This window comes from Camelina sativa, chromosome 6, assembly GCF_000633955.1.
Source record: "Camelina sativa cultivar DH55 chromosome 6, Cs, whole genome shotgun sequence".
Lineage (NCBI taxonomy): Eukaryota > Viridiplantae > Streptophyta > Magnoliopsida > Brassicales > Brassicaceae > Camelina > Camelina sativa.
This window is the reverse complement of record NC_025690.1, coordinates 18702095-18727581: the sequence shown is the minus strand read 5'-3', so window position 1 is coordinate 18727581 and position 25487 is coordinate 18702095. Positions and strand designations below refer to the sequence as shown.

The window sequence follows — 25487 nt, the reverse complement described above, 5'->3', positions numbered from 1 at the left end:
CGAGAGCATAGAGCATGATAAGTGTAAATGGGTATCTAAACAAGTGTTTCGTCTCGTCAGTCGTCAGTTACGTTTCAACTAAAAACTTGCAATTAATAACCGCAGCTTCTCCACAATTATTTATTTATTTAGAGCATATACAAAACTTATAATATTGAAATATAGAGAGCTTGTGACTGTCTGATCTCATATATGTAATATTATATTACCAAGTTTTTTTTTTTTTTGTTATATTACCAAGTTGATGACACCAGTCATATTTATTTTCACGTATAGACAAAACACCAACTGTTGTAGCCATCATAGCTTATATGTAGCCTCTATACACAAAAACTCAAATGCAGAGCAGAAGCCCTTACGAGAAGCTCTCACAATTAAGTAGAAAACAGACAAAAAGATGGTTCTTTCGGTTTCCATATTTGCCTCTCTTGCACCATACTTAGTCTCTGCGTTACTTCTCCTCGTTCTCATCGAGCAACTCTCTTACCTTGTAAAGAAACGTAACCTCCCTGGCCCTCTCTTTGTTCCTCCGATCATCGGAAATGCTGTTTCACTCGTCCGTGACCCGACTTCCTTCTGGTACAAGCAATCCGACACGGCTGGAACTTCCCGTGGCCTCTCTGCCAACTACCTCATAGGAAAATTCATCATCTACATCAGAGACACTGAGCTTTCCCATCAAATATTCTCCAACGTTCGTCTCGATGCATTTCACCCTCTCGGACATCCTTTTGGCAAACAGCTCTTCGGTGATCATAGCCTCATCTACTTGTTCGGTGAGGATCACAAAAGCGTTCGCCGTCACCTTGCTCCTAACTTCACCCCCAAGGCACTCGCAACCTACTCTGATATCCAACAATTAGTTATGCTCCGTCATCTACGACAGTGGGAGGAAAGTTTCTCCGGTGGATCTAAGCCGGTGTCTATGCGAGATCTTGTCCGTGAACTCAATCTTGAAACTTCTCAAACTGTTTTTGTCGGACCCTACCTTGACAAAGAAGCTAAGAACACGTTCCGTACTGATTATAATCTGTTCAATGTCGGATCAATGGCGCTCCCAATCAACCTCCCTGGCTTCGCGTTCAGCAAGGCTCGCCGGGCGGTGATGAACCTGGAAGAGACACTAGCCTCATGCGCCGGAAAATCCAAAACGAGGATGGCCAAAGGGGAGGAGCCGACATGCTTAATCGATTTTTGGATGCATGCGATTGTCACGGAGATAGAGTCCGGGAATCCGCCGCCGGTTCACTCGGAAGACGAAGCCATCGGCGGTTTGCTCTTCGATTTTCTCTTTGCCGCGCAAGATGCTTCCACGTCATCACTCCTTTGGGCAGTGGCGTTTCTTGAATCGGACCCGGAAGTGTTAAGCAAAGTGAGGGAGGAAGTGGTCAAGATATGGTCGCCTGAGTCCGGGAAGCTAATCACGGCCGATCAGCTCGCCCAAATGAAGTACACGCGTGCTGTGGCGCGTGAGGTAGTGAGATACAGGCCACCGGCAACTATGGTACCACACATCGCTACTAATGATTTCCCTCTCACGGAATCGTACACTATCCCAAAAGGTACAATTGTGTTTCCCTCAGTTTTTGACTCCTCGTTTCAAGGTTTTACTGAACCGAACCGGTTCGATCCGGACCGGTTTAGCGAGGCAAGGCAAGAGGATCAGGTGTTCAAACGTAACTATCTAGCTTTTGGATGGGGTGCGCACCAGTGCGTGGGCCAGCGTTACGCGTTGAACCACCTCGTGCTCTTCATAGCAATGTTCTCGTCTTTGTTTGATTTCAAGAGGCTTCTATCGGACGGCTGCGATGACATCATATACTGCCCAACGATATCGCCAAAGGACGGATGCACGGTGTTCTTGTCTAAGCGAGTTTCAACGTAATGATTCAAGTTTTAAAAATAATTATTGGTGATCAAAAGTCAAGAGTTAAGGGTGTGATTTTTTTTCTAAATGTTCGTGATCGTGATGTATAATATTCTCCTGTTGAGCTCTCCTTGAGCGTTAATGTCTTGCTGAATTTGGGAAAGAGAGATGTCGTTGTTGTTGCCATCAAATCTATCATATCTTTGTGTTTTTCGTTTGTTTGGTCCCAGTGAAGCTATCAAAACGTGTTTCGTGAATGTTAGAGCATTATTAGCCGGAGAACAGTTGACCGTTACTCAAAAAAGAAAAAAAATTAATATTCTAATATTAATTAATAAAAAATTAATATGTGTAAAAAAAGGAAAAAAAACGTTTTTTCCTCTAGTACTTTCATCAGCGTTTTTTTACATTTCTTTTTTTTTTATATTTTATATTTATTTTTAATAAGAGAATTTGGAGGAAAGAACTATAAATAATGATGGTTTTAGGTCATTGACGTCTATTTTTCGTTTAAAATAACTAGTGGTACAGAAAACGAAAATTATATGTTCAAAAATTAAACACATCCTCAGTAATATATTGTACATCGTTAAGATGCACAATAGACATAATAATATTAATATACAACCCGTGAGCATATAGAAAACATATGTCGATTTTGATATTACACATTTTATAAACCATATAGAGATAATTTAATAATTTGTTTATTTATTATACTATATCACTACGACAAAATAACATTTGCTGAACGGTAATACTAAACTGTTGATGTAGCGACGCTCGTAAAAACTGAGAAGATTTCCAAACTTACAAAGAATATACATATGATATAATTATGCTCGAACTGGTTGACCACAATTGATTAAACAGTACGTTTCAAATCATGTATCCAATTTTGTCATCGACAGTCTTCATTAGTGGCGGCATGTCTTAATTACGTGAGCAATGATTAAATGCCGGACCAACAAAAATAGTGACCTGAATCAAGAATTTTTTTGTGGTCCTCTTTCTTTTTTTTTTTTTCCGAACAAACCCCATATATTAAGTTATCGGCAAGTGACTCTCTTCGAGAGCCAGTTGGGTACCGACGAGCTTACATGGGAAAAACAGAAACCACATGCTCTTGCACCTTTCGCAAGTTTATCAGCACGGATATTTTCCTCTCGGGAAATGAATCTAATACTAAAGCTAGCAAATTTATCTCTGAAATGAGCAAAATCCTTCAGTTCCGAGGAAAAAGTTGGCCAATCATCAATATTAGACGTCATCAGCAGGATATCCGAGCAATCCGTGGCAAAAAGAACTTTATCCACGTCCAATGCCAATAAGCACCTCATAGCCCAAACAAGTGTGTCCAACTCTGCATGTAAAGGTGAGAGGCTACGTCGCGATCCTTTTAGCCCCAAATGTAAGATTCTATCACCAATAGATGCAATCCAGCCGTGTCCACTTCTATCTACCTCTGTATGCCAAGATCCATCGATAAAGCAGACAATGGAATCTTGTGGGATTGGGATCGGAGGTATGCCCGCGCCTACCACCACTGGTGGTGTGTCTCTAATGTTTGCTCTTCGCCATACTTCTTCTTCTTGGGTAGCTTTCTCCAAAGTATCTTGTGGAGATTCAGAGATATTTTCAAAGAGTTTCTTATTTCTTGCCTTCCAAATGTACCACATCATCCAAGGGAACATTCTCAAATTCTGATTGAGTGCGCCGAAGTCTCTGCCACGCCCATATAGATAATCGATGTTGCTATATAGGGAGGAGGAAGGAAACACCATAGGGTGAGAAGGAATTGTCGATAAGGCCCACACTTGACGAGCTGGTGGACATTCAATAGCATATGATTAATAGTTTCCTCTTCCGCTCCACATCTAGGACAATCCTTATTTCTACCAATAGGGCGATAATGGAGGCGTTGACATGTTGCCACACACCCAGTCACACATTGCCACACGAAATGCTTCAGCTTTCGTGATGTTTTTAACTTCCATGCTTGCGCCTTGAGTGTCGTAACACTAGGCCCCTGAAAAGGGAGGTCGCAAACTGGGCGAGAGATAGCTCTCGCGGCTTCATAGCCAGACTTAACGGTGTAGTTCCCAGATTTAGTCAGTGTCCAGGAATACCCATCTCTCGCAGCATTCAAGCTTGGTTTGATCCCCAAAATAAGGGCAATTTCATTCGAGGGAAAGAGTTCCCGAAGACGCTCCATTTTCCATTTTTTTGTATTGAAATCGATCAAGGTGTTAACACAAATCAAGGGATTTCTATCAGTGGTTAAACCTTGGGGCGGTCTTGCTGGCGTATCTGGGATCCATGGTTCAGTCCAGATACACGTGTTAAACCCTGAGCTTACAGTCTTACGGATACCGTATGAGAGAACATCTTTTGCCGCTAGCATACTTCTCCAGCCATATGAAGGCCGATTTGATACTTGTACCTCTAATGGGCTACAATATCTAAAATATCGTCCTTTGAGAACTCGGCTAAGGAGGGAATCTGGAAATCTTAACAACCTCCATAGCTGCTTTGCCAAAAGGGCAAGATTAAATTCTTCAAGTGTTCTGAAGCCTAGTCCACCTTCTGAAATTTGAGTGCACATTTGTTCCCATGAGATCCAATGTAATCCTTTACTATCAGCTTTATTGCTCCACCAAAAATTGGCAATTGCACTTGTTAATTTTGAGCAAATAGCTTTTGGTAAGAGAAAACACGACATTACGTATGTCGGAATTGCTTGCGCCACTGATTTTATCAGGACTTCCTTGCCTCCCTTGGAGAGGGACTTTGACGTCCATAAATTGACTCTTTTGTGGAGCTTATCCCTTACGAAGGCAAAGACTTGTGCCTTTGAACCATGTATCTTTTCTGGGAGACCTAAGTAAGTACCCATGCCTCCTTCTTGTGATATCCCAACTATAGTTTTGATCTCTTGTCGTATGTGGGCTGGGACCTCGGTACCAAAAATGATCGAAGATTTAGAGAAGTTGATTTCTTGTCTTAATGAAGAGTTTTTTTTTTTTTTTTTTTGGTAAAATGTTTTGTTTTCTTTGGACTTGGTATGATTTAGACTCAAACTTGTAACCGTGAATTAAAGAGCCTTGGATTGGAACCATAGAAATGTAACTGAGAGAGGCTATATTCTTCATACAAAAATTGTTACCGAGCACACCACCAACAAAATGTCGAAGCATAAATTATGTTTTAGTAACGCATAGCAAAATACAATACATGTAACGTGATATCCAGTTTAAGGGGGAAAAAACAAATAAGAAGAGGAATACAAAATTTCGGATGGGTCAAGTTAAGACATTATGGGCCAAAATTGTCAGCCCATTGGGCTTAATGATTTTTGTTAGGTATTAGGGTTTTTGCAGATGCTTGCTCATTTATAAACTACAAGAACCCTAGCCGCTTTCATTTGGTTGAGAGAGGTTTCTACAGCTCGAGACGAGGAAGAATGGGTCTTTTCAGGGTAAGCTCTTTCTTTCGATCCCTTCTTGATTTAAAATGTCACCACCATTTTCTCTTCCTCGAAGGATCTGTTTGATCTAAGCCCTTGTCTTTTTCCCCTTTTGCAGTTTCACCAGTACCAGGTTGTCGGAAGAGCTCTCCCGACTGAGAAGGATGTGCAGCCTAAGATTTACCGGATGAAGCTCTGGGCCACTAACGAGGTCCGTGCTAAGTCCAAGTTTTGGTATTTCTTGAGGAAGCTGAAGAAGGTCAAGAAGAGTAACGGTCAGATGCTTGCCATCAACGAGGTAACTTACTCTCTCGTCGCTGAAATGATAAGGATCTTGTTGTTATCGTTATACCTCACTGTGTTTGAAAGTAAATGTATTTGCTGGATTAGAATACTAGGGTTTTGATTAATCTGGTCGTTTAGGTTTCGTTTCAATCCTTGCATTTGTGTCTTTGTTTCACCTTGGCAAGTTATACAATACTTGAGCTTCTGAACAATCAAATAGCCTGATTCCTGATTCGGATTTTACTCTTGTTTATTAGGTTCACTTTATATTGTCTTGAGAATGCTTAGATTCTCCAAAGTCTCTTCCTTTTTGGACTTGCAATTTGAAACAATGTCATGTTTTCTGATGGAGTTTAATAGTTTTATTTCCCCATTTGCCTCCTTTTGACTGATGTGAGCTGTAACCAAATTGTTTGCACAGATCTATGAGAAGAACCCGACAACAATCAAGAACTTCGGTATCTGGTTGAGGTACCAGAGCAGAACTGGATACCACAACATGTACAAGGAGTACCGTGACACCACTCTCAACGGAGCTGTGGAACAGATGTACACCGAGATGGCTTCCCGTCACCGTGTCAGATTCCCTTGCATCCAGATCATTAAGACAGCCACTGTCCCCGCCAAGCTGTGCAAGAGAGAGAGCACCAAACAGTTCCACAACAGCAAGATCAAGTTCCCATTGGTGTTCCGCAAGGTTAGACCACCAAGCAGGAAGCTGAAGACGACTTACAAGGCCAACAAGCCCAACTTGTTCATGTAGAAGCGTCTCAGATTGACTCTTTTTTGGGTTGGAATCGATGTTGAAGTTATGCTCTTTGTCGTTTTGGTTTTGTTTCTCGGATATTTTTGTTTATCAACAATATGTTAGGCGTACTCATGAAACTCTCAACTCGACTTTGTCTGGATTTTATGGTTCTTGTTTTTTTGCTTATGAAATATCCTTGTTCCTTAATTCCTCTGTTGTGTCCTCTTTACTCTTGAAACTACAACTTAAGTCCTATAAAGCAAAAGATTTTTTGAGTTCTTGGTACTGTGATACAGAATTGTAAAATTAGTATCAGAATACGTATAAATACAATTCCATTGATGTGTAAAACGTTACGTTTATGTAACCGACAGAGATAAACATCACCTTTCAATTTTGGAGTTTGGATAGAATTAGAAAGATTCTTACTTTTTTTTCTTTTCCTTTTGCCTCTCGTGTGAGTGAGTCAATTCAGTCTAAGTCAACACAGTAACCACAAGAAGATTTCAAGTCTCTCGGCAATGGCGTCACACGAGCACCATCATCATCACAATCATGAGCAAGGCCACGAGTTCGTGTTTTTCATTGATTTTATCTGTAAAGTTTTGATCTTTCCTGTGTGTTTATCATCCACTAAACTGTTTATATACTTCTGTTCAGTAGCAAATCGGACGGCGGCGATGGGAAGACGTCGTGGGTGGGTAAGGACGGAAGGGTGTTCCATAGCCACGATGGGCTTGCGCCGCACTCACACGAACCAATCTACTCTCCTGGTTACTTCAGTCGCCGAGCTCCTCCTCTTAACGACCGTAACTTCTCTGAGAGAGCTTTCACCGTCGGTATTGGCGGGCCCGTTGGCACTGGGTAATGTTTTCAAATTGACTGCTTGATTATGTGATTTGGTATCATAACAAATAACAATCTATGTGTTAAACCATTGGATCTATGATATTGTTTTTAGATGGGATTCAGTGTTTTTGTTCACAAATTTGTCAGGTTTTGCACAAAAGTGTCAGCCTTTTTGTCTAAATGTTTGGTTTTGTTTACTCAGGAAGACGGCACTGATGCTTGCTCTTTGTAGATTCTTGAGGGACAAATATAGTCTTGCTGCTGTGAGTATTACTATCAGCTGCAAATCTTCTGATTTCTTAGTGAGATTGTTTCCTTGATCTCAAAAGAAGTTGTTGATCTTGTGAATGGTGTAGGTGACAAATGATATATTTACGAAAGAGGATGGTGAGTTTCTGGTGAAGAACGGAGCTCTTCCTGAGGAAAGGATTAGAGCTGTTGAAACCGGTGGATGCCCACACGCTGCCATCCGTGAAGATATCAGTATCAATTTGGGTCCTCTTGAGGAGTTATCTAACTTATTCAAAGCTGATTTGCTTCTTTGTGAATCCGGTGGAGGTGAGGTTTCAGTTCTTGATATTTTATTTGTTCCTCATATAAGTTTCCGTATCTCAAAAGATCCGATGAGATTAAATAGGATTAGTGTTGTCTTTGCAGATAATTTAGCTGCTAATTTCAGCAGAGAACTTGCTGACTATATCATCTACATCATCGATGTATCGGCTGGTGATAAAATACCCCGTAAAGGTGGCCCTGGAATCACTCAAGCTGATCTTCTGGTGCACTTATGCTGCTTCAACTCTTAAAACTTACATACTTGTTTGAAGTCAATAGTATTGTGAAAGAATCTCTTGTTGATTTTTCCAACTGCAGGTGATAAACAAGACAGACCTTGCAGTAGCTGTTGGAGCTGACTTATCTGTTATGGAAAGGGATGCGCTACGCATGCGTGATGGAGGGCCATTTGTCTTTGCTCAGGTTAGCCATCTTCAGAGATAAGTTTTATCACTTATATAATCAGTAACCTTAGTTCTTACAAAGGAGTCTTCACGGGAACATTTCCAGGTGAAGCATGGGCTTGGGGTCGAGGAAATCGTGAACCATGTCATGCACTCATGGGAACATGCAACCGGGAAGAAGCGCCAGTGATGGATTCTTAGGACCCAAAATGGATAAGAGATAAATCTGAATGGAACACTCTCACTTTGTCTTGAACTCANAAGCAGGAAGCTGAAGACGACTTACAAGGCCAACAAGCCCAACTTGTTCATGTAGAACCGTCTCAGATTGACTCTTTTTTGGGTTGGAATCGATGTTGAAGTTATGCTCTTTGTCGTTTTGGATTTGTTTCTCGGATATTTTTGTTTATCAATATGTTAGGCGTACTCATGAAACTCTCAACTCGACTTTGTCTTGTTTTTATGGTTCCTTGTTTTTTGCTTATGATATATCCTTGTTCCTTATTTCTTGTGGTGAGCTCTTTACTCTGGAAACTACAATTAAGTCTTATAAAAGCTAAAGATTTTTGAGTTTTTGGTACTGTCAGACAAAATTGGTATCAGAATACGTATAAATACGATTCCATTGATGTAGAAAAGTTACGTTTCAGTAACCGACAGAGAAAACAGAAAAGCATCTCGTTTCAATTTGGAGTTTGGATAGAATTTGAAAGATTCTTAATTTTTTTTTTTACTTTTGCCTCTTGTGGAGTCAGTTCAGTCTAAGTCAACACAGCAACCACAAGAAGATTCAAGTCTCTCGGCAATGGCATCACACGACCACCATCATCATCACACTCCTGAGCAAGGCCACGAGTTCGTGTTTTTCATTGATTTTATTTGTAAAGTTTTGATCTTTCCTGCGATTTTATTCTTCTCTAAACTGTTTATAATACTTCGGTTCAGTAGCAAATCGGACGGCGGCGATGGGAAGACGTCGTGGGTGGGCAAGGACGGAAGGGTGTTCCATAGCCACGATGGGCTTGCGCCGCACTCACACGAACCAATCTACTCTCCTGGTTACTTCAGTCGCCGAGCTCCTCCTCTTAACGACCGTAACTTCTCTGAGAGAGCTTTCACCGTCGGTATTGGCGGTCCCGTTGGCACTGGGTAATGTTTTCAAATTGACTGCTTGATTTTGTGATTTGGTATCATAACAAATAACAATCTCTGTGTTAAACCATTGGATCTATGGTATTGTTTTTAGATGGATTCAGTGTTCTTGTTCACAAATTTGTCATGTTTTGCACAAAAGTGTCAGCCTTTTTGTCTAAATGTTTATTGGAGTTTGGTTTTGTTTACTCAGGAAGACGGCACTGATGCTTGCTCTTTGTAGATTCTTGAGGGACAAATATAGTCTTGCTGCTGTGAGTATTACTATCAGCTGCAAATCTTCCTACTTATTAGTGAGATTGTTTCCTTGATCTCCAAAAACAAGATGTTGATATTGACAATGGTGTAGGTGACAAATGATATATTTACGAAAGAGGATGGTGAGTTTCTTGTGAAGAATGGAGCTCTTCCTGAGGAAAGGATTAGAGCTGTTGAAACTGGTGGATGTCCACACGCTGCCATCCGTGAAGATATCAGTATCAACTTGGGTCCTCTTGAGGAGTTATCTAACTTATTCAAGGCTGATTTGCTTCTTTGTGAATCCGGTGGAGGTGAGGTTTCAATTCTTTTACCCTGCGCGTGTCTTGATATTTATCTGTTCCTTATATATCTGTTTCTGTATCTCAAAGATCGAATGAGATTTTAATAGGATTCGTGTTGTCTTTGCAGATAATTTAGCTGCTAATTTTAGCAGAGAACTTGCTGACTATATCATCTACATCATCGATGTATCAGCTGGTGATAAAATACCCCGTAAAGGTGGCCCTGGAATCACTCAAGCTGATCTTCTGGTGCACTTATGCTGCTTCAACTCTTAAACTTACATGCTTGTTTAAAGTCAGTAGTAGTGTGAAAGAATCTCTTGTTGATTTTTCCAACTGCAGGTGATAAACAAGACAGACCTTGCAGTAGCTGTTGGAGCTGACTTATCTGTTATGGAAAGGGATGCGCTACGCATGCGTGATGGAGGGCCATTTGTCTTTGCTCAGGTTAGCCATCTTCAGAGATAAGTTTTATCACTTATATAATCAGTAACCTTAGTTCTTACAAAGGAGTCTTCACGGGAACATTTCCAGGTGAAGCATGGGCTTGGGGTCGAGGAAATCGTGAACCATGTCATGCACTCATGGGAACATGCAACCGGGAAGAAGCGCCAGTGATGGATTCTTAGGACCCAAAATGGATAAGAGATAAATCTGAATGGAACACTCTCAATTTGTCTTGAACTCAGTTTATGCGCAATTGTATTTGTTTGTTGTACTCGAGACATAAGAGAAATAAAGGTTTTGAGCATGAGACTCATTACATAGTGTGATTGATTTGTATTCTAGTTAACGTCCTTTAACAGAGGCAAATAGATCTTTATAGGAACGTTTTGGAGCTTCAGCACGAGCAACTATCTCCACAACCTTGAAAGATGATTCCTCGTTAAGCAAAGCTTCCACAGCAACTTCTGCGACCAGGTCTCTGGATATGCTCCCTTCATACATAGTATCCTACAAAAATCAAAGGTCAGATCTCCATCAGTTATATAGCACAACAACAAATGAAACAAAGATCAAAGGCTGTGTTTTACCTCTGGCTCCATGACAACATTTCCAGTTGGAGGATCGTTTTTAAGACCACCGGGCCTTACTATAGTATAGTTGATGCCAGAGCTTCTGATATACTTCTCAGCTTGAAGCTTAGCGACCAGAGTTAGTCCAAAGAGGTTGAGGAATATGTAAGCAGGGTTCAGTATCTGTCCCATTGCAGCTCCATTCACCAAGATTGAGCTTACAAGAACAAACCTTTCCACTCCTTGTTTACGGCAAGCATCCACAAGATTCACTGTCCCGAAGTTATCGACTTTCCAAGGAGTGAATATATCAAACCCGGGACGAAACCCTGTAGCACAAATCACAGCCTGAGAATCATCACCTATAGCTTCAGCTAGCTTCTCAAGACCTTCTGTCACGTCTGCTCTAACCTAGAAGAATATCACATAGCATTTGTGTGAGACTTGACAGCGAGAAAACAACGGATTAAGAGACTAAGAACATACGATCTGAAGAGAAGGGTCCTCTTTGAAAGATGATTTAGCCTTCTCTACGTCACGAACACCAGCTTTGACGGCAAAGCCACGGGACAACAACTGCTCCACAATCCTCTTCCCGGTATTTCCAGTAGCTCCGGCGACAAACACATTCTTTGTCTTAACTTCTTCTTTACTTGCTTCACCTCTTTCCATCTGAGATACACACAAGCAAAGCCAATTACAGAATTGGGGATATCATAAACCAAATACACATAAAGAACGAGACAGAATTGNCCCAATTCAGGGTTATCGCGGCCTTTGTCTCCGTCGTGCAGTGGAGGCTCTACTCGGTAAGTTTCTTGTATGGCGTAGATATAGGTTACAGACCAAAGTTTTGGTTTTTACGTGGTTCNGCTGAGGAATGTCTGAGAAGCAAAGATGTTGCCATCGAATGTGTTGTTCGCCCCACCACAAACGTTACCTTTTGTTAAATTGTGAATTTTTTTTAATTATTTTTTGCCTTTTTTGTTGATTAGATTACGCCANCTTAGTCTCTCTGGTGATTACTGATTAAGTGGTTAGGTAGGGAATTTGGGTCAAACTGAGACGAAATTTGAGAACTTTATGCTATTCCAACGGAGATGGATGAGAAGAATTAGGGAGAGAGTATGAATGTTAGACTTTTGTTAATTTGCGTTGTGAATTTTGTTTTACAGGATCGCAGAGTTAGCTGTGAAGTCAAGTGAAAATGTGAGAAGGTCTACAAGACTGAGACTTCAGCCGTTGAGAAAGCCAAATATAAGCCAGAAGAAGAAACCTGTTAAACTTCGTTCCAAGATGCCCAAGAAACCTCCCACTGCTTTCTTTTATTTCTTGTAGGTACTCATATGATTGCAAATTGTTGTCTATTAGATTTTAAGCTCAGCTGAACCTTCAGGCAGTCCTCTCTTAAAGGGAAGTTTGTCTGTGCATTTTGCCATTGGTCTTTAGGATGAGATTACTTGTGTTGTTGTTATGTGTTACTTTTAGAAAACATACAAAGAAACACCTTTTGTATGCATTTTCCTCATACTGCGTTATCTTTTTTGGTTCCTAGGGAGGATTTCCGGAAGCAATATCAAGAGCAGAATCCGGAGGTCAAGTGCATGCGCGAGGTTGTAAAGAATTACTTTCTTATATTCAAAATTAAAAAATTGTGATGATAATATTCACTTTGGTTCGGTTGCTGACTCTGTTATAATCTTTATTCTATTCAGATTGGGAAGTCATGTGGAGAGAAATGGAAAACAATGATATACGAGGTAACATGGGTTTTGATCTTGTGTCCCAGTTACTTTATTTTCCCTTGGAGTTTGTCAACATACTTAGCTCTGTCATCTTCTAAGAGTTTCCTCTATAATATTTGTTTGAATGATATGTGAATGCATGGAAATGGAATCTGAAATACTGTGAGGATAAGTAATGATTACATGTTAGTGTATATAGAGGTTTAGATGTGCTTCTGATCTGGGTCGGCTGTTGCCATATTGCAATTCACACTCTGTAGTTTTCTTCTTTTTTTTTGGCGAGCAATATCAATATCTCATTCTTTTTCTTCTTGTTACTCGAATGATGTTTAGTTGGTATAATGAGATATTTCTGGTTGAGACTGGATCGAAGTTTCTTATTCCTAGATTGTTTGTTCCTCTACTGTTTTGTAGGAAAAGGTAAAGTATTATGATATAGCCACTGTGAAGAGGGAAGAGTTTCACAGAGAAATGACAGAATATAACAAGAGAATGGTACCCATGATTCATTTATTCTTATGTGTTTGGTTAATATTTATTCACCTCAATATCCCACTGATGCGGTGGTCAAACATCAGACTGAGCTTTTCATTTTACTGTTTATTTATGCAGGAATTAGGTGAACACGATGAATCAGAGACTGACTCAGATTATTCTTAATAGATTATTCCTTTTAGTTATTAGAAAACATTGTTCTAAGCCTTCTAGGATGGGTTTGTATATTTTTTGACATTTAGAAGTTTCTGTTTCGTTGAGATCACATTCTTCTGTGGACTGCACTTGGAGATCAATGAATACTAACCTGTTTCTTGAAAAAGATGTTCAAGTTTTGATAAGTACACTTTGGATTAATACAGACAAATTCGCAGGTACTTTTCGATTTTTTTCAGTTACAATCATTTGATATCAAATTGAAAGCCACACACCTCATAAAAGATATGACGAAAACTCTACACCAACAAAATCTTTCATGTTAGTAACTTCTGTAGGCTGATACAAAATTAGAATGTAACTTAAACAAGTCCGCTCTTCTTATCGTTGGAGAGAAGTACGAGATCAGACGAAGCCTGAATGCGACTGGCTTCACCTTGGACCCTATCATGGACTGTCTCGAGCTTGTCTTTGTATTCATTGAGTTCCTCGAGAGTAAGCGCCTCGATGGACTTCTTGAATCTCCCATCCCCAGCAGACTCGAGCTTCTCTTGAGCCTTTTCGCCTCGTTTCTTCTCAGCTTCAATCTCTTGGTTGAGCGTATCAAGACGTTCACTCATCCTCTTCAGTTTAGGTCTAGTACGACCTCTTCCTTCTTCATCGCCACTATCTGAATCATCATTATCATCATATTCCTTCAAGAATCGATCTGCAACGGAATCAAGATCCGGTTTCCCGTAAGAGAAAGGCTTGCCCCCCGGTGAAAAGACAACAATACCCAACTCAGCGTTGCAGAGCGTGGCTAGCTCGCTAGCCTTCTTGAACAAACCTGTCCTCCGTTTTGAAAAGGTAACCTGTCTTGTGTTCATGTCTTGAACCATCTCCATCTTGATCTTTCTCCGACCCATTTGTTTGCTAAAACGTTAAGAATAAAGAGATAGAGACTTTTTTTTTTTTTTTTGCTGTGAAAGAAAGTGAATACGTTGGTGAAAGAAGAAGATTTTGTGGCTTGAACTTGTAATGGAGGTGGAGAATTTTCATGGAGCCTAAGAAGAGTATCATATATAGAGTAATGGAGGAGGAGAATACACAAGAGTGCATATTTAGGAAGTTTTAATTGAAAATCTTGAATTACCTTATGTGTGCGTTGAATAAGTTTCTAATTGTGTGTTCAAAACATCCACGAATATTTAAAATTTTTCATTTTTTTCTTACTATCGAATAGTTTGTAATTGTGTATTCAAACATCCATGGACCTTCAACAATGTCCCTTCAAAACATAGACAAAATGTGGGATTCATTGCCTTATAAAGAATAAAAATGTCATATATTTAGAAAGAAATTCTTTTTGTTTTATTTGACAGCTAATTAGTTTTTTTTTTCTGTATGTAATTGAAAGAAATTCAAATTTAGAATTTTTATTATATTCTGGTCGTTATTCTTTGTATTGATTTTATTTGTGGACCCTTCTTTAATGTTATAAGATAATGTTAATCCTGCCGTACATCGCCGAACAATTTTTTAATAATTACTAAAAACAATTTTTAATAATTATTAAAAAATATATATTGTATTTTTTGTGTTTGTTTTAATAGATTTCAATTAATATTTAGATTTTACAATTCTAGATGGATTATATATTTTGTGTTTGCTACCAGTTAGGATTGGCGTAACACATCTAGTTAACTCATTTGATATCAAACTAAAATATTTTGTGTATTTTAGTAGACCAATCCGTAAAAAACTATAGAATCATANTTTTTTTTTTTTTGCTGTGAAAGAAAGTGAATACGTTGGTGAAAGAAGAAGATTTTGTGGCTTGAACTTGTAATGGAGGTGGAGAATTTTCATGGAGCCTAAGAAGAGTATCATATATAGAGTAATGGAGGAGGAGAATACACAAGAGTGCATATTTAGGAAGTTTTAATTGAAAATCTTGAATTACCTTATGTGTGCGTTGAATAAGTTTCTAATTGTGTGTTCAAAACATCCACGAATATTTAAAATTTTTCATTTTTTTCTTACTATCGAATAGTTTCTAATTGTGTATTCAAACATCCATGGACCTTCAACAATGTCCCTTCAAAACATAGACAAAATGTGGGATTCATTGCCTTATAAAGAATAAAAATGTCATATATTTAGAAAGAAATTCTTTTTGTTTTATTTGACAGCTAATTAGTTTTTTTTTTCTGTATGTAATTGAAAGAAATTCAAATTTAGAATTTTTATTATATTCTGGTCGTTATTCTTTGTATTGATTTTATTTGTGGACCCTTCTTTAATGTTATAAGATAATGTTAATCCTGCCGTACATCGCCGAACAATTTTTTAATAATTACTAAAAACAATTTTTAATAATTATTAAAAAATATATATTGTATTTTTTGTGTTTGTTTTAATAGATTTCAATTAATATTTAGATTTTACAATTCTAGATGGATTATATATTTTGTGTTTGCTACCAGTTAGGATTGGCGTAACACATCTAGTTAACTCATTTGATATCAAACTAAAATATTTTGTGTATTTTAGTAGACCAATCCGTAAAAAACTATAGAATCATATTTATGTAAGTTTTAACCCTCTCAATAACATGATTTATAAGATTCTTTTTAGTAAGTTAAAAGTATCTAAAATATTTAAATGCTAATTTCTTTTAGAATTATTTTAAGTATGTTTTTGAATATTACAAATAATAACTTCAAATTCTGATATTTATTCAAATGATAAATGTTTAATTATCTAAGTCTTACAAATAAAAAGTTATTTTACCAAATGTACTTTCAAATTAATAATTGGGATCACCAAATTAATGTCTGCATTGTTTCTGTTAATGTCATCCTTTATTCAGGAAAAAAGGTTGTGGGCGGCAGCTTTGTTAGGGCGGTAAAGTAGAAAATTTGAGATTTTACAAATCTTTAATTTCGAAGTTACAAACTATAAAGTATTGATCGAAGTTTTTAATTATATATGATACTAGTTTGGGTTATTTTACTACAATTTTACAAAAGAAAGTAAATCCATTGAAATTGATATAAAAGTGAACCAGTTTTTCTGATTAGGAGGAAAACCAATAAATCTCTATTATCTAACCTTTCCGAGCAAGTGGAAGAAAAGAAACTGATATCCTACTATTGTATATTTTTATTCCTCACCAACAAATCTCAAACATATTACATACGTGAAGTGGAATATGTTTTGTAAAGATATGGAGTTACATATTACCCTTAAAACACACACACTAAGGACATGAGGACCAAAGGTTTGTGAGGATATTACCCTCAATATGAGTTATGAGTATATAGTCACCTTGAACCTATCTATACATACATGTTCTTCAATTTAGGAGCCTAAAACAAGAACGTTGACCATGAGACCTAAAATGCTTTCAAGACTCCGAATCACATTATCAAAGTCTTTGACAATTTTCTTACAATTAATGAAATGTTTTGTAAGATCAACGAATTAGGTCAGAGTATGCTGTTGCACAGTAGTAAGTGACTGGTCCATCAATATCATAAAGCTTCTTAAATAATTCACACTTACAAGAGATAAAATCAGCATCATATTTTCAAGTTTCAACAAACCAGATACACACAACTCGATCACAAACTAAACTCATTTTCCGGGGACGAAGTTGGTGGCGAAGGCCCATGCGTTGTTGTTGACTGGATCAGCCAAGTGGTCAGCGAGGTTCTCCAATGGCCCCTTTCCGGTGACAATGGCTTGAACAAAGAATCCAAACATAGAGAACATAGCCAACCTTCCGTTCTTGAGCTCCTTCACCTTCAACTCCGCGAAAGCCTCGGGGTCAGTAGCGAGTCCCAATGGGTCGAAGCTGCCACCTGGGTAAAGCAAGTCCTCTGCTTCTCCCAACGGGCCATCTCCGGCGACTCTGTAGCCTTCGACAGCTCCCATGAGGATCACTTGAGTAGCCCAAATGGCTAAGATGCTCTGAGCATGGACCAAGCTTGGGTTGCCCAAGTAGTCCAATCCTCCGTCGCTGAAGATCTGTGAACCAGCCTTGAACCAAACCGCTTCTCCAAACTTCACTCCGTTCCGAGACAATAGCTCAGGGAAAACGCATCCTAGGGCTCCGAGCATGGCCCATCTGCTGTGGATAACTTCTAGCTCACGGTTCCTTGCAAAGGTCTCGGGGTCGGCGGATAGACCGGCAGTGTCCCACCCATAGTCACCGGGGAACTCTCCAGTGAGGTAGCTAGGTGGCTCGCCAGAGAACAGACCCAAGTACTTGACTCGGTCGGATCCGTACCATGGGCTGCCGGATGGACCGGTGGGTTTGGAGGCTTTTCGCATGGTGACTCGGCCAGTTCCAAAAACTTCAGAGGCCGCCGGAGACAGCTTAACGGCCTTTCCAGCCAAAGCAGGAGAGGAGAGAGCCATTGTAGAGGCGGCCATTGCAGTTAAGAGTGTGGTGCAAGTAAAAGGTTCTTAGGTAAGTTGTGATGAATTGGATCGTTCTGTTACGGTGATGTTTTAGGGTATTTGTAATGTGAAAAATGAAAATTTGAAACTCTAGGATTCAAGTTGCTTATCTCGGGAGATCATCATGGTCTTGATTTCTATTGGTTGTTGACATTTTTGAGCTTAGATTCTTTTGTCTTGCCGAGTTGGCATCAGTGGGTCTTGTTTTGAGTTCGGTGTTAGATAAATTAGATATCTCGTAGAGTTGTGTTAGCACACTGTAGTACCCATTGAAGGCGTGCCACGTGTCAATCTGACGTGTTTCTATCCGTTTCGAATCGTAATTTCAAGGTACACGTCATTTTATGATTCTTTTTTAAAAATAAAGTTGAATTATTTTTATTAATTGGAAAATTTACTCAAAGTTGCCAGTGGGCAAATCACAAGTGTCTTCATTGCTCTCAAGATTATGGATTAGAATCTAGGAAACAAAGCTTATGGATTAGAGAGTGACACATAGGACAAGATAAAGACAAACCCAAAATCTCATGAGCCAATCAGTAAACAGATACAGATACTTCACAGATAACAAACCTTACTCTCAAGATTGCTATAAAGTTAACCTATACGCCAACCATTTTCAATCACTCTCACCCAGTCACAAAAAAAAAAAAAACAAAAAACAAAAAAGATTCTAATGGCTTCCTCCACCATGGCTCTGTCCTCCCCTGCCTTCGCCGGAAAGGCTGTGAAGCCCGCGGCATCAGATGTCCTCGGAACCGGCCGTGTGACCATGAGGAAGACTGTTGCCAAGCCAAAGGGTCCATCAGGCAGCCCATGGTACGGATCTGACCGTGTCAAGTACTTGGGTCCGTTCTCAGGCGAGCCACCGAGCTACCTTACTGGAGAGTTCCCCGGTGACTATGGATGGGACACCGCCGGTCTATCCGCTGACCCCGAGACCTTCGCCAGGAACCGTGAGCTAGAAGTCATCCACAGCAGATGGGCCATGCTCGGAGCCCTAGGCTGCGTTTTCCCTGAGCTTTTGGCTAGGAACGGAGTGAAGTTCGGAGAAGCTGTTTGGTTCAAGGCCGGTTCCCAGATCTTCAGNTCACTTTCCGGGGACGAAGTTGGTGGCGAAGGCCCATGCGTTGTTGTTGACTGGATCAGCCAAGTGGTCAGCGAGGTTCTCCAATGGCCCCTTTCCGGTGACAATGGCTTGAACAAAGAATCCAAACATAGAGAACATAGCCAACCTTCCGTTCTTGAGCTCCTTCACCTTCAACTCCGCGAAAGCCTCGGGGTCAGTAGCAAGTCCCAATGGGTCGAAGCTGCCACCTGAGTAAAGCAAGTCCTCTGCTTCTCCCAACGGGCCATCTCCGGCGACTCTGTAGCCTTCGACAGCTCCCATGAGGATCACTTGAGTAGCCCAAATGGCTAAGATGCTCTGAGCATGGACCAAGCTTGGGTTGCCCAAGTAGTCCAATCCTCCGTCGCTGAAGATCTGTGAACCAGCCTTGAACCAAACCGCTTCTCCAAACTTCACTCCGTTCCGAGACAATAGCTCAGGGAAAACGCATCCTAGGGCTCCGAGCATGGCCCATCTGCTGTGGATAACTTCTAGCTCACGGTTCCTTGCAAAGGTCTCGGGGTCGGCGGATAGACCGGCAGTGTCCCACCCATAGTCACCGGGGAACTCTCCAGTGAGGTAGCTTGGTGGCTCGCCGGAGAACGGACCCAAGTACTTGACTCGGTCGGATCCGTACCATGGGCTGCCGGATGGACCTGTGGGTTTGGAGGCTTTGCGCATGGTGACTCGGCCAGTTCCAAAAACTTCAGAGGCCGCCGGAGATAGCTTAACAGCTTTTCCAGCCAAAGCAGGAGAGGAAAGAGCCATTGTCGAGGCGGCCATTGCAGTTATAGTGTGGTGCAAGTAAAAGGTTCTTAGGTGATGTTGTGATGAATTGGATGGTTCTGTTACTGTGATGTTTTAGGGTATTTATAATGTGAAAAATGAAAATTTAAAACTCGAGGATTTAAGTTGCTTATCTCGGGAGATCATCAAGTTCTTGATTCCTATTGGTTGTTGGCATCAATGGGTCTTGTTTGGAGTTCGTAGAGTTGTGTTAGCATATTGTGGTACCCATTGAAGGCGTGCCACGTGTCAATCTGACGTGTTTCTATCCGTTTCGAATCGTGTTTTAACGTACATGTCAGTTTACGATTCTTTTTAAAAAAAAAAATGGAATTATTTCTACATATATCCTTTTTATTAGTTGGAAAGTTTACTCAAAATTGCCAGTGGGCAAATCACAAGTGTCTCCATTGCAGCTAATAAGAATCTAGCAAAAAAGCTTATGGATCAGAAGAGTGACACATAGGACAAGATAAAGACAAACCCAAAATCTCATGAGCCAATCAGTAAACAGATACAGATACTTCACAGATAACAAACCTTACTCTCAAGATTGCTATAAAGTTAACCTATACGCCAACCATTTTCAATCACTCTCACCCAGTCACAAAAAAAAAAAAAACAAAAAACAAAAAAGATTCTAATGGCTTCCTCCACCATGGCTCTGTCCTCCCCTGCCTTCGCCGGAAAGGCTGTGAAGCCCGCGGCATCAGATGTCCTCGGAACCGGCCGTGTGACCATGAGGAAGACTGTTGCCAAGCCAAAGGGTCCATCAGGCAGCCCATGGTACGGATCTGACCGTGTCAAGTACTTGGGTCCGTTCTCAGGCGAGCCACCGAGCTACCTTACTGGAGAGTTCCCCGGTGACTATGGATGGGACACCGCCGGTCTATCCGCTGACCCCGAGACCTTCGCCAGGAACCGTGAGCTAGAAGTCATCCACAGCAGATGGGCCATGCTCGGAGCCCTAGGCTGCGTTTTCCCTGAGCTTTTGGCTAGGAACGGAGTGAAGTTCGGAGAAGCTGTTTGGTTCAAGGCCGGTTCACAGATCTTCAGCGACGGAGGATTGGACTACTTGGGCAACCCGAGCTTGGTCCACGCTCAGAGCATCTTAGCCATTTGGGCTACTCAAGTGATCCTCATGGGAGCTGTCGAAGGCTACAGAGTCGCCGGAGATGGCCCCTTGGGAGAAGCCGAGGACTTGCTCTACCCAGGTGGCAGCTTCGACCCATTGGGTCTTGCTACTGACCCCGAAGCTTTCGCAGAGTTGAAGGTGAAGGAGCTCAAGAACGGAAGGTTGGCTATGTTCTCCATGTTTGGATTCTTCGTTCAAGCCATCGTAACCGGAAAGGGACCATTGGAGAACCTCGCTGACCATTTGGCTGACCCAGTCAACAACAACGCATGGGCCTTCGCCACCAACTTCGTCCCCGGAAAGTGAGCGAGATAAGCTTTGTTATGTGAATGAGAGCAGGGAAAGAGAGTTTGTTTGTGATCTTTCCTATGTAAAAATTTGTGAAATTTCCATTGTCGTATCTTTTGTATGATTTATCAGAAATCGAAGCTCTTTTTCTCTTAACTGTGTTGGTGTTTTATCTAAAGACTCAATTGAATAGTACTACCAATTCTTGTAAAATTCACGCAATTGCAGATGATATATGTTCTGTATTTGGACAATCTACCAAACACGGAGAAACAAAAGGCAAATGAAACTATATATTATAAACTTGTAGCAAAATTACAACAGAGATAAGAAAGAAGACAAACAAGTAGTCCTAAGATGATGCCGTCGAAGTGCGAGAAGATTCTTCACTCTTTCTGAAGCTTCTCTCGTTCTAATTATATCCAAAAGATGCTTCACTTGGCAAGCTTCAAAAAATACTGATCTTTGAAAACAAATGTTTATTGTCGAGATATGAGATATGAGATATGAGATATGAGATATGAGACGTGTGTTGTAACTATTTTAGCAAGTTTGACATAGAAACATCTGTGCAGCTTGCTTTCGACATGTTTATAGTCCCTCCTGTAAAAGTAAAGTGGTTCTAGCATGTCAATCGGGAGTTGTATCTCTTTCTAAGCGAGCACATTCCTCACACAATGATTGCAAGACCAGGAGGAGTAAAGGGCTTACATGGTTAGTGTGGGATCTGGAGAAGAATGAGAGAAGTTAAATATAAACAGAAGGAGATGGCAGCTCCAGCGAGGACATTGTGGAGCAGCCTCTTGTCGTCTTTTGTAGGTATGAACACGGATTTTAATGTATTCGTAAGCTCGAATAGTCGGTGAGACACCTGAAGAAAGATAACGTATTACAATCTATATAACGTAGAGAGGATTAAGGGTGTTTACTCATGGATTCTACTATTGCTTTACCAAGACATAGATGGCTGTAACGAGCATGAAGTTGAGCATTGGGTATTCTGGAATGATGCATAATAGCCACTTAGGCTGTCCATTAGGCACATTTGATCTGCAGCACATGTAAATTTCATTCGTAAATTATTGACAAATGGTTTCTTGCCTATTTAATTGGGAGAAAGAAAACAGTTTTTCGCCAACCTTAACCAAATGTGAAACTGAGAAATATAAGTCTCCAGAGTAATCTTGCCGAGCCACCTAAGAAAAGCATGACAGTTGGGTCTTATTAAAGACAAGTTCAGAATAAACATCAAGATTGATTGAAAGAGTGAGACACATACGCAAATAGTGTCATGGAGAAATTTCGTAGCTGTTGTGTGGAATTGCGCAGACAGATGTAGACACTGAGACAACAAAATCAAAGCTAAAGTCAGAATCCAAAATGGATTACTATCTCATGATTTGATGTTTTAGGTGGCAGAAAAGGGTTTCGATACTAACGTTATTGGAATCCATGACGTATAGGGATGATATTTGTTGTATGTAACCTTGTCAAGCCTGTAGATGTATTCATACCATAGGTAACCAACCTGAACAGTACAAGGGATAGCTTGGGCATCAGAATAATGTCAAATACCAACTTGGGCATCAGAATAATATCAAATACATAAAATCCATAAAGCCAGAGAGAAGCCAAACTCACAAATGAGGAAATTGCAATTATGCTTGTCTTTATCGACATCTTTCTCTTGGCATCACACTCCTCCAATTTATCCATCCATCTCTCTACCTGAGATGGAAATGTCGACAGATATTTAATGGTACATTCCATGAGATAGTATTAAGAAACGACAGGGCCATAGGTTCAAGAGTTACAGTGGGATGGAAATAGGCATATATCATTCCAATGATCCAAATGTAGCGGTCAAGTCCGGATCTGAAGTGCCATTCATGTAAAAGTGGTAGATCTGGCTTAGCTGGATCAGTGTATCCTGTAGTTATAAAAAGAAAAAACTAAATGTTAATCAACATACAAGAACACTAATCCCAATGACTAAGTGGCATCCAAACACATTGACAGGAAAATTGTTTTAGCACGAGACAGATATGCAGTCGACCATACCGAAATCAGAATAAGATATGAGAAAGGTCTGATACTTACCCAGTAAGAATGTTAGTGGACTCCAGAAAATCTCAAAAACTCCAGGAATCTCCCACATCACGATAACCACGAGGAAGCATGAAGCAATCTTCACAGCCATTACTGATGGTATTTCGTTATACCGACTGAAGATACCAAGGGCTCCATACACCATAAGAGTGAACAGAGTGTGCATTGGACAGATGTAGTATAACATATAATCATTATTGAGAATAATGCAGCTAAACGCCACAAACAAGTTAAGGCGCCACATCATCTGGAAGAAGTAAAAGTATTCATGAGCATCTTGAGTCATATAAAGAAACATATGCTTCGTAAAAGCTTATATCATGGTAAACTAATTCACTGTGGCAATTGAAACTGTTGATATGACCTGAGTGAATCGTGCTAGAGAGAAATCCTTCCTAATATAGTAGTAAGAGAAGTTCCCAAAACCAGTCATCCAGACGTAGGCGGCGATGAAGACCCTGATTGCGTTATATATCTCAGCCGCAGCAAAGTAATGATACATCAGAAATAAAACCTACAAAGACCCAAATCATAAATTAGCATAAAAACAGTTGTAATCAAAAACATCTAACCAAGAAGCTCGGATGTACTCTGCGAAGTAGAGGCGGGAAAAAAAATGAAAAGCTAACGGACACGTACTGAGAAAAGATGGAATCAGTTACCTGCATCCATCCCTTCCACTCTTCAGTCTGGTGACGATTAAGATACAGAATGGACTTTCCTGTTATCGGTGATTTGTCATTGTGTTTCTTCAAGGACGTCATGGCTGACACTATAATGAGAAGACAGTAGAGAAAGAGGAAAAGGTCGCGGTTGTAATTCTGCAAATGGAAACAATATGAAAAGAAGTGTCATCAATTGCAAAACCATTTTCAGACTGAGATGTAAGCTTTCTACCTTCAAACTATTTAAAGACATACTGTGAATTATATATTATACATATTGTTTTAGATCCTTAAAGACCAGTTGAAACTGAGAAAGGGAATTTCATCAATTAAGTTTAAAGGAGGCACCTTCTTAGACTCTCCAAGCAAGCTTGTTCGATCGCAAATATAAAAGTAAAAAAGAATCGCCCCAAACTCAGCCCTGACAGAGAAGCAATATTGGTCATGAGGGAGAATGATGATCAGCATAAAATCCATTCTGATAAAATTTAGGAACTTACATCGCTCTCAAGGTTGGTCGATTATCAATCAAGAAAGAGTCTTCCAGCGTCAGAAACCTACAAGTATAAAAACGTAAATGGTTTAGTTTTATATGTTGAGACATCACATCACTCAACTCAACGGAACCAAAAAGAAGAAGAAGAAGAAGAAGAAATCTCTAATAACTTACCTAATCAAGTTTGTTTTGATAGGTGAGTTATAAAACTTTGTAGAAACAGATCTTGGAAGACCTCCTTCCAGTAAAACTGCTGCTTCATCTTCCTTGTTTTTCACCTCACTTAGTTCAACCAAATTATTATCTGAATGACTGCAAGAAAGAGGTACAAAGGTTACTGACAATTCCGATACAAATAGCAAGAGAGCCGTTTAGTTTAATATATATTCCGAATACATACACTTTAGAGTACAATGAAGACCTCTTATACTCTAGAAACTCTGAGTATATCCACGCAATGAAGACAGGGATGACTCCGAGCAGAAACGAAACCTGCATTTAAAAAGTTGGTGGTCATCCAAACCAAATCTCTGGACTCCAGTGTGAAGCATTTTCAAATTCAAAGCTGAATGCTACTACATATGAACACAGTAACAAAACCTGATCACAATAGTAAACTGATCCAAGATTGTTAATTAAATTACTCAACAACCTAACGACGAAGTAGGAATCACATTCAAACTACAATACTATTTATACCAAATCTATGAATCCGTGGAAGAAAAATTCGCAAAAAAGTAATGAAACTAAGAAGACACTGAAGCTTGGAAAACAATGAGATAGCGTACCTGACCAGGCGTAATTGGCTCAGAATCCGCCATTTTAGTGGATCCACGGAGGGATCTTCAATCAAACACTGGGAAACAAAACAAAAAAAAAGATCGGGAAGAGGTAATGATAGTGACTCCCAACTTCACCGTCAGATCTAAGGTATCGAATTCGACCTCTAGATTAATAAGCCACAGGATCCGAAACCCTAGGTGTAGAGCAGGAAGGGAAGGTGCGAGCAAAGAAGAAGAAGAAGAAGAAGAGATCTGGAGTGAAGAAGGTATTGCTTCAAGGCTGGAGAAAATGGCGGGTGCGACGTCGTTCTCTCGAAGCTCACCCGAACGAACGGTTGTTGGTTTGGCGATGGCTCTTTTCTGGTCCGTTCGTTTTTTTTTTCCTTTTT

General features: G+C 40.1%; 10 protein-coding genes across 14 annotated transcripts; 6 read left to right on the top strand and 4 right to left on the bottom strand.

Annotated features, from left to right (window-relative positions):
- LOC104792202 (cytochrome P450 710A2) lies at nt 248–2084 on the top strand. Its single transcript, XM_010518294.2, has one exon. It carries the CDS (start codon nt 398–400, stop codon nt 1883–1885), a length of 1488 nt encoding a protein of 495 aa, XP_010516596.1. The 5' UTR covers nt 248–397; the 3' UTR covers nt 1886–2084.
- LOC104792198 (60S ribosomal protein L18a-2) lies at nt 5259–8678 on the top strand. 2 transcript variants are annotated; one of them, XM_010518288.2, is made up of 4 exons: nt 5270–5345; nt 5452–5631; nt 6040–6332; nt 8442–8678. In XM_010518288.2, exons 1-4 carry the CDS (start codon nt 5331–5333, stop codon nt 8488–8490), a joined length of 537 nt encoding a protein of 178 aa, XP_010516590.1. In that variant the 5' UTR covers nt 5270–5330; the 3' UTR covers nt 8491–8678. The 2 variants fall into 2 exon arrangements, with proteins under 2 accessions (XP_010516589.1, XP_010516590.1); XM_010518287.2 differs by lacking the exon at nt 8442–8678 and having other exon boundaries at nt 5259–5345; nt 6040–6575.
- On the top strand, nt 6744–10641 carry LOC104792200 (urease accessory protein G-like). Its single transcript, XM_010518291.2, has 8 exons — nt 6744–6937; nt 7027–7230; nt 7418–7478; nt 7572–7773; nt 7873–7994; nt 8089–8193; nt 8281–8400; nt 10523–10641. The coding sequence occupies exons 1-7, from the start codon at nt 6888–6890 to the stop codon at nt 8362–8364; spliced, it is 828 nt and encodes a 275-aa protein (XP_010516593.1). The 5' UTR covers nt 6744–6887; the 3' UTR covers nt 8365–8400; nt 10523–10641.
- On the top strand, nt 8838–10635 carry LOC104792199 (urease accessory protein G-like). Of its 2 annotated transcripts, none has more exons than XM_010518290.2 (7): nt 8838–9029; nt 9123–9323; nt 9520–9580; nt 9676–9877; nt 9996–10117; nt 10211–10315; nt 10403–10635. In XM_010518290.2, exons 1-7 carry the CDS (start codon nt 8980–8982, stop codon nt 10484–10486), a joined length of 825 nt encoding a protein of 274 aa, XP_010516592.1. In that variant the 5' UTR covers nt 8838–8979; the 3' UTR covers nt 10487–10635. The 2 variants fall into 2 exon arrangements, with proteins under 2 accessions (XP_010516592.1, XP_010516591.1); XM_010518289.2 differs by having other exon boundaries at nt 8839–9029; nt 9120–9323.
- LOC104792201 (uncharacterized protein At2g34460, chloroplastic-like) lies at nt 10526–11579 on the bottom strand. The gene is made up of 3 exons (XM_010518292.2): nt 11371–11579; nt 10903–11295; nt 10526–10822 (listed from the first exon to the last, which is right to left on the bottom strand). Exons 1-3 carry the CDS (start codon nt 11554–11556, stop codon nt 10658–10660), a joined length of 744 nt encoding a protein of 247 aa, XP_010516594.1. The 5' UTR covers nt 11557–11579; the 3' UTR covers nt 10526–10657.
- On the top strand, nt 11635–13446 carry LOC104699230 (high mobility group B protein 14-like; the record flags this gene model as incomplete). The annotated part of the gene is made up of 6 exons (XM_010414565.1): nt 11635–11693; nt 12060–12218; nt 12440–12497; nt 12600–12644; nt 13044–13124; nt 13242–13446. Coding segments are annotated over 6 exons (450 nt in total), but the record flags the coding sequence as incomplete, so codon positions are not given.
- On the bottom strand, nt 13643–14267 carry LOC104699229 (agamous-like MADS-box protein AGL29). Its single transcript, XM_010414563.1, has one exon. It carries the CDS (start codon nt 14186–14188, stop codon nt 13643–13645), a length of 546 nt encoding a protein of 181 aa, XP_010412865.1. The 5' UTR covers nt 14189–14267.
- On the bottom strand, nt 16778–19691 carry LOC104699228 (chlorophyll a-b binding protein 1, chloroplastic-like). Of its 2 annotated transcripts, none has more exons than XM_019246909.1 (2): nt 18824–19691; nt 16778–16905 (listed from the first exon to the last, which is right to left on the bottom strand). In XM_019246909.1, the coding sequence occupies exons 1-2, from the start codon at nt 19618–19620 to the stop codon at nt 16902–16904; spliced, it is 801 nt and encodes a 266-aa protein (XP_019102454.1). In that variant the 5' UTR covers nt 19621–19691; the 3' UTR covers nt 16778–16901. The 2 variants fall into 2 exon arrangements, with proteins under 2 accessions (XP_019102454.1, XP_019102455.1); XM_019246910.1 differs by having other exon boundaries at nt 16778–16901; nt 18820–19690.
- LOC104792197 (chlorophyll a-b binding protein 1, chloroplastic-like) lies at nt 18352–21202 on the top strand. Of its 2 annotated transcripts, XM_019246911.1 has the most exons (2): nt 18352–18810; nt 20672–21202. In XM_019246911.1, exons 1-2 carry the CDS (start codon nt 18406–18408, stop codon nt 21062–21064), a joined length of 798 nt encoding a protein of 265 aa, XP_019102456.1. In that variant the 5' UTR covers nt 18352–18405; the 3' UTR covers nt 21065–21202. The 2 variants fall into 2 exon arrangements, with proteins under 2 accessions (XP_019102456.1, XP_010516588.1); XM_010518286.1 differs by lacking the exon at nt 18352–18810 and having other exon boundaries at nt 20213–21202.
- On the bottom strand, nt 21237–25474 carry LOC104792196 (protein REDUCED WALL ACETYLATION 3). Its single transcript, XM_010518284.2, has 16 exons — nt 25105–25474; nt 24717–24808; nt 24491–24628; nt 24321–24377; nt 24169–24241; nt 23818–23976; nt 23520–23669; nt 23147–23402; nt 22861–22976; nt 22688–22774; nt 22486–22574; nt 22326–22388; nt 22186–22242; nt 22000–22096; nt 21758–21917; nt 21237–21649 (listed from the first exon to the last, which is right to left on the bottom strand). Exons 1-15 carry the CDS (start codon nt 25135–25137, stop codon nt 21762–21764), a joined length of 1623 nt encoding a protein of 540 aa, XP_010516586.1. The 5' UTR covers nt 25138–25474; the 3' UTR covers nt 21237–21649; nt 21758–21761.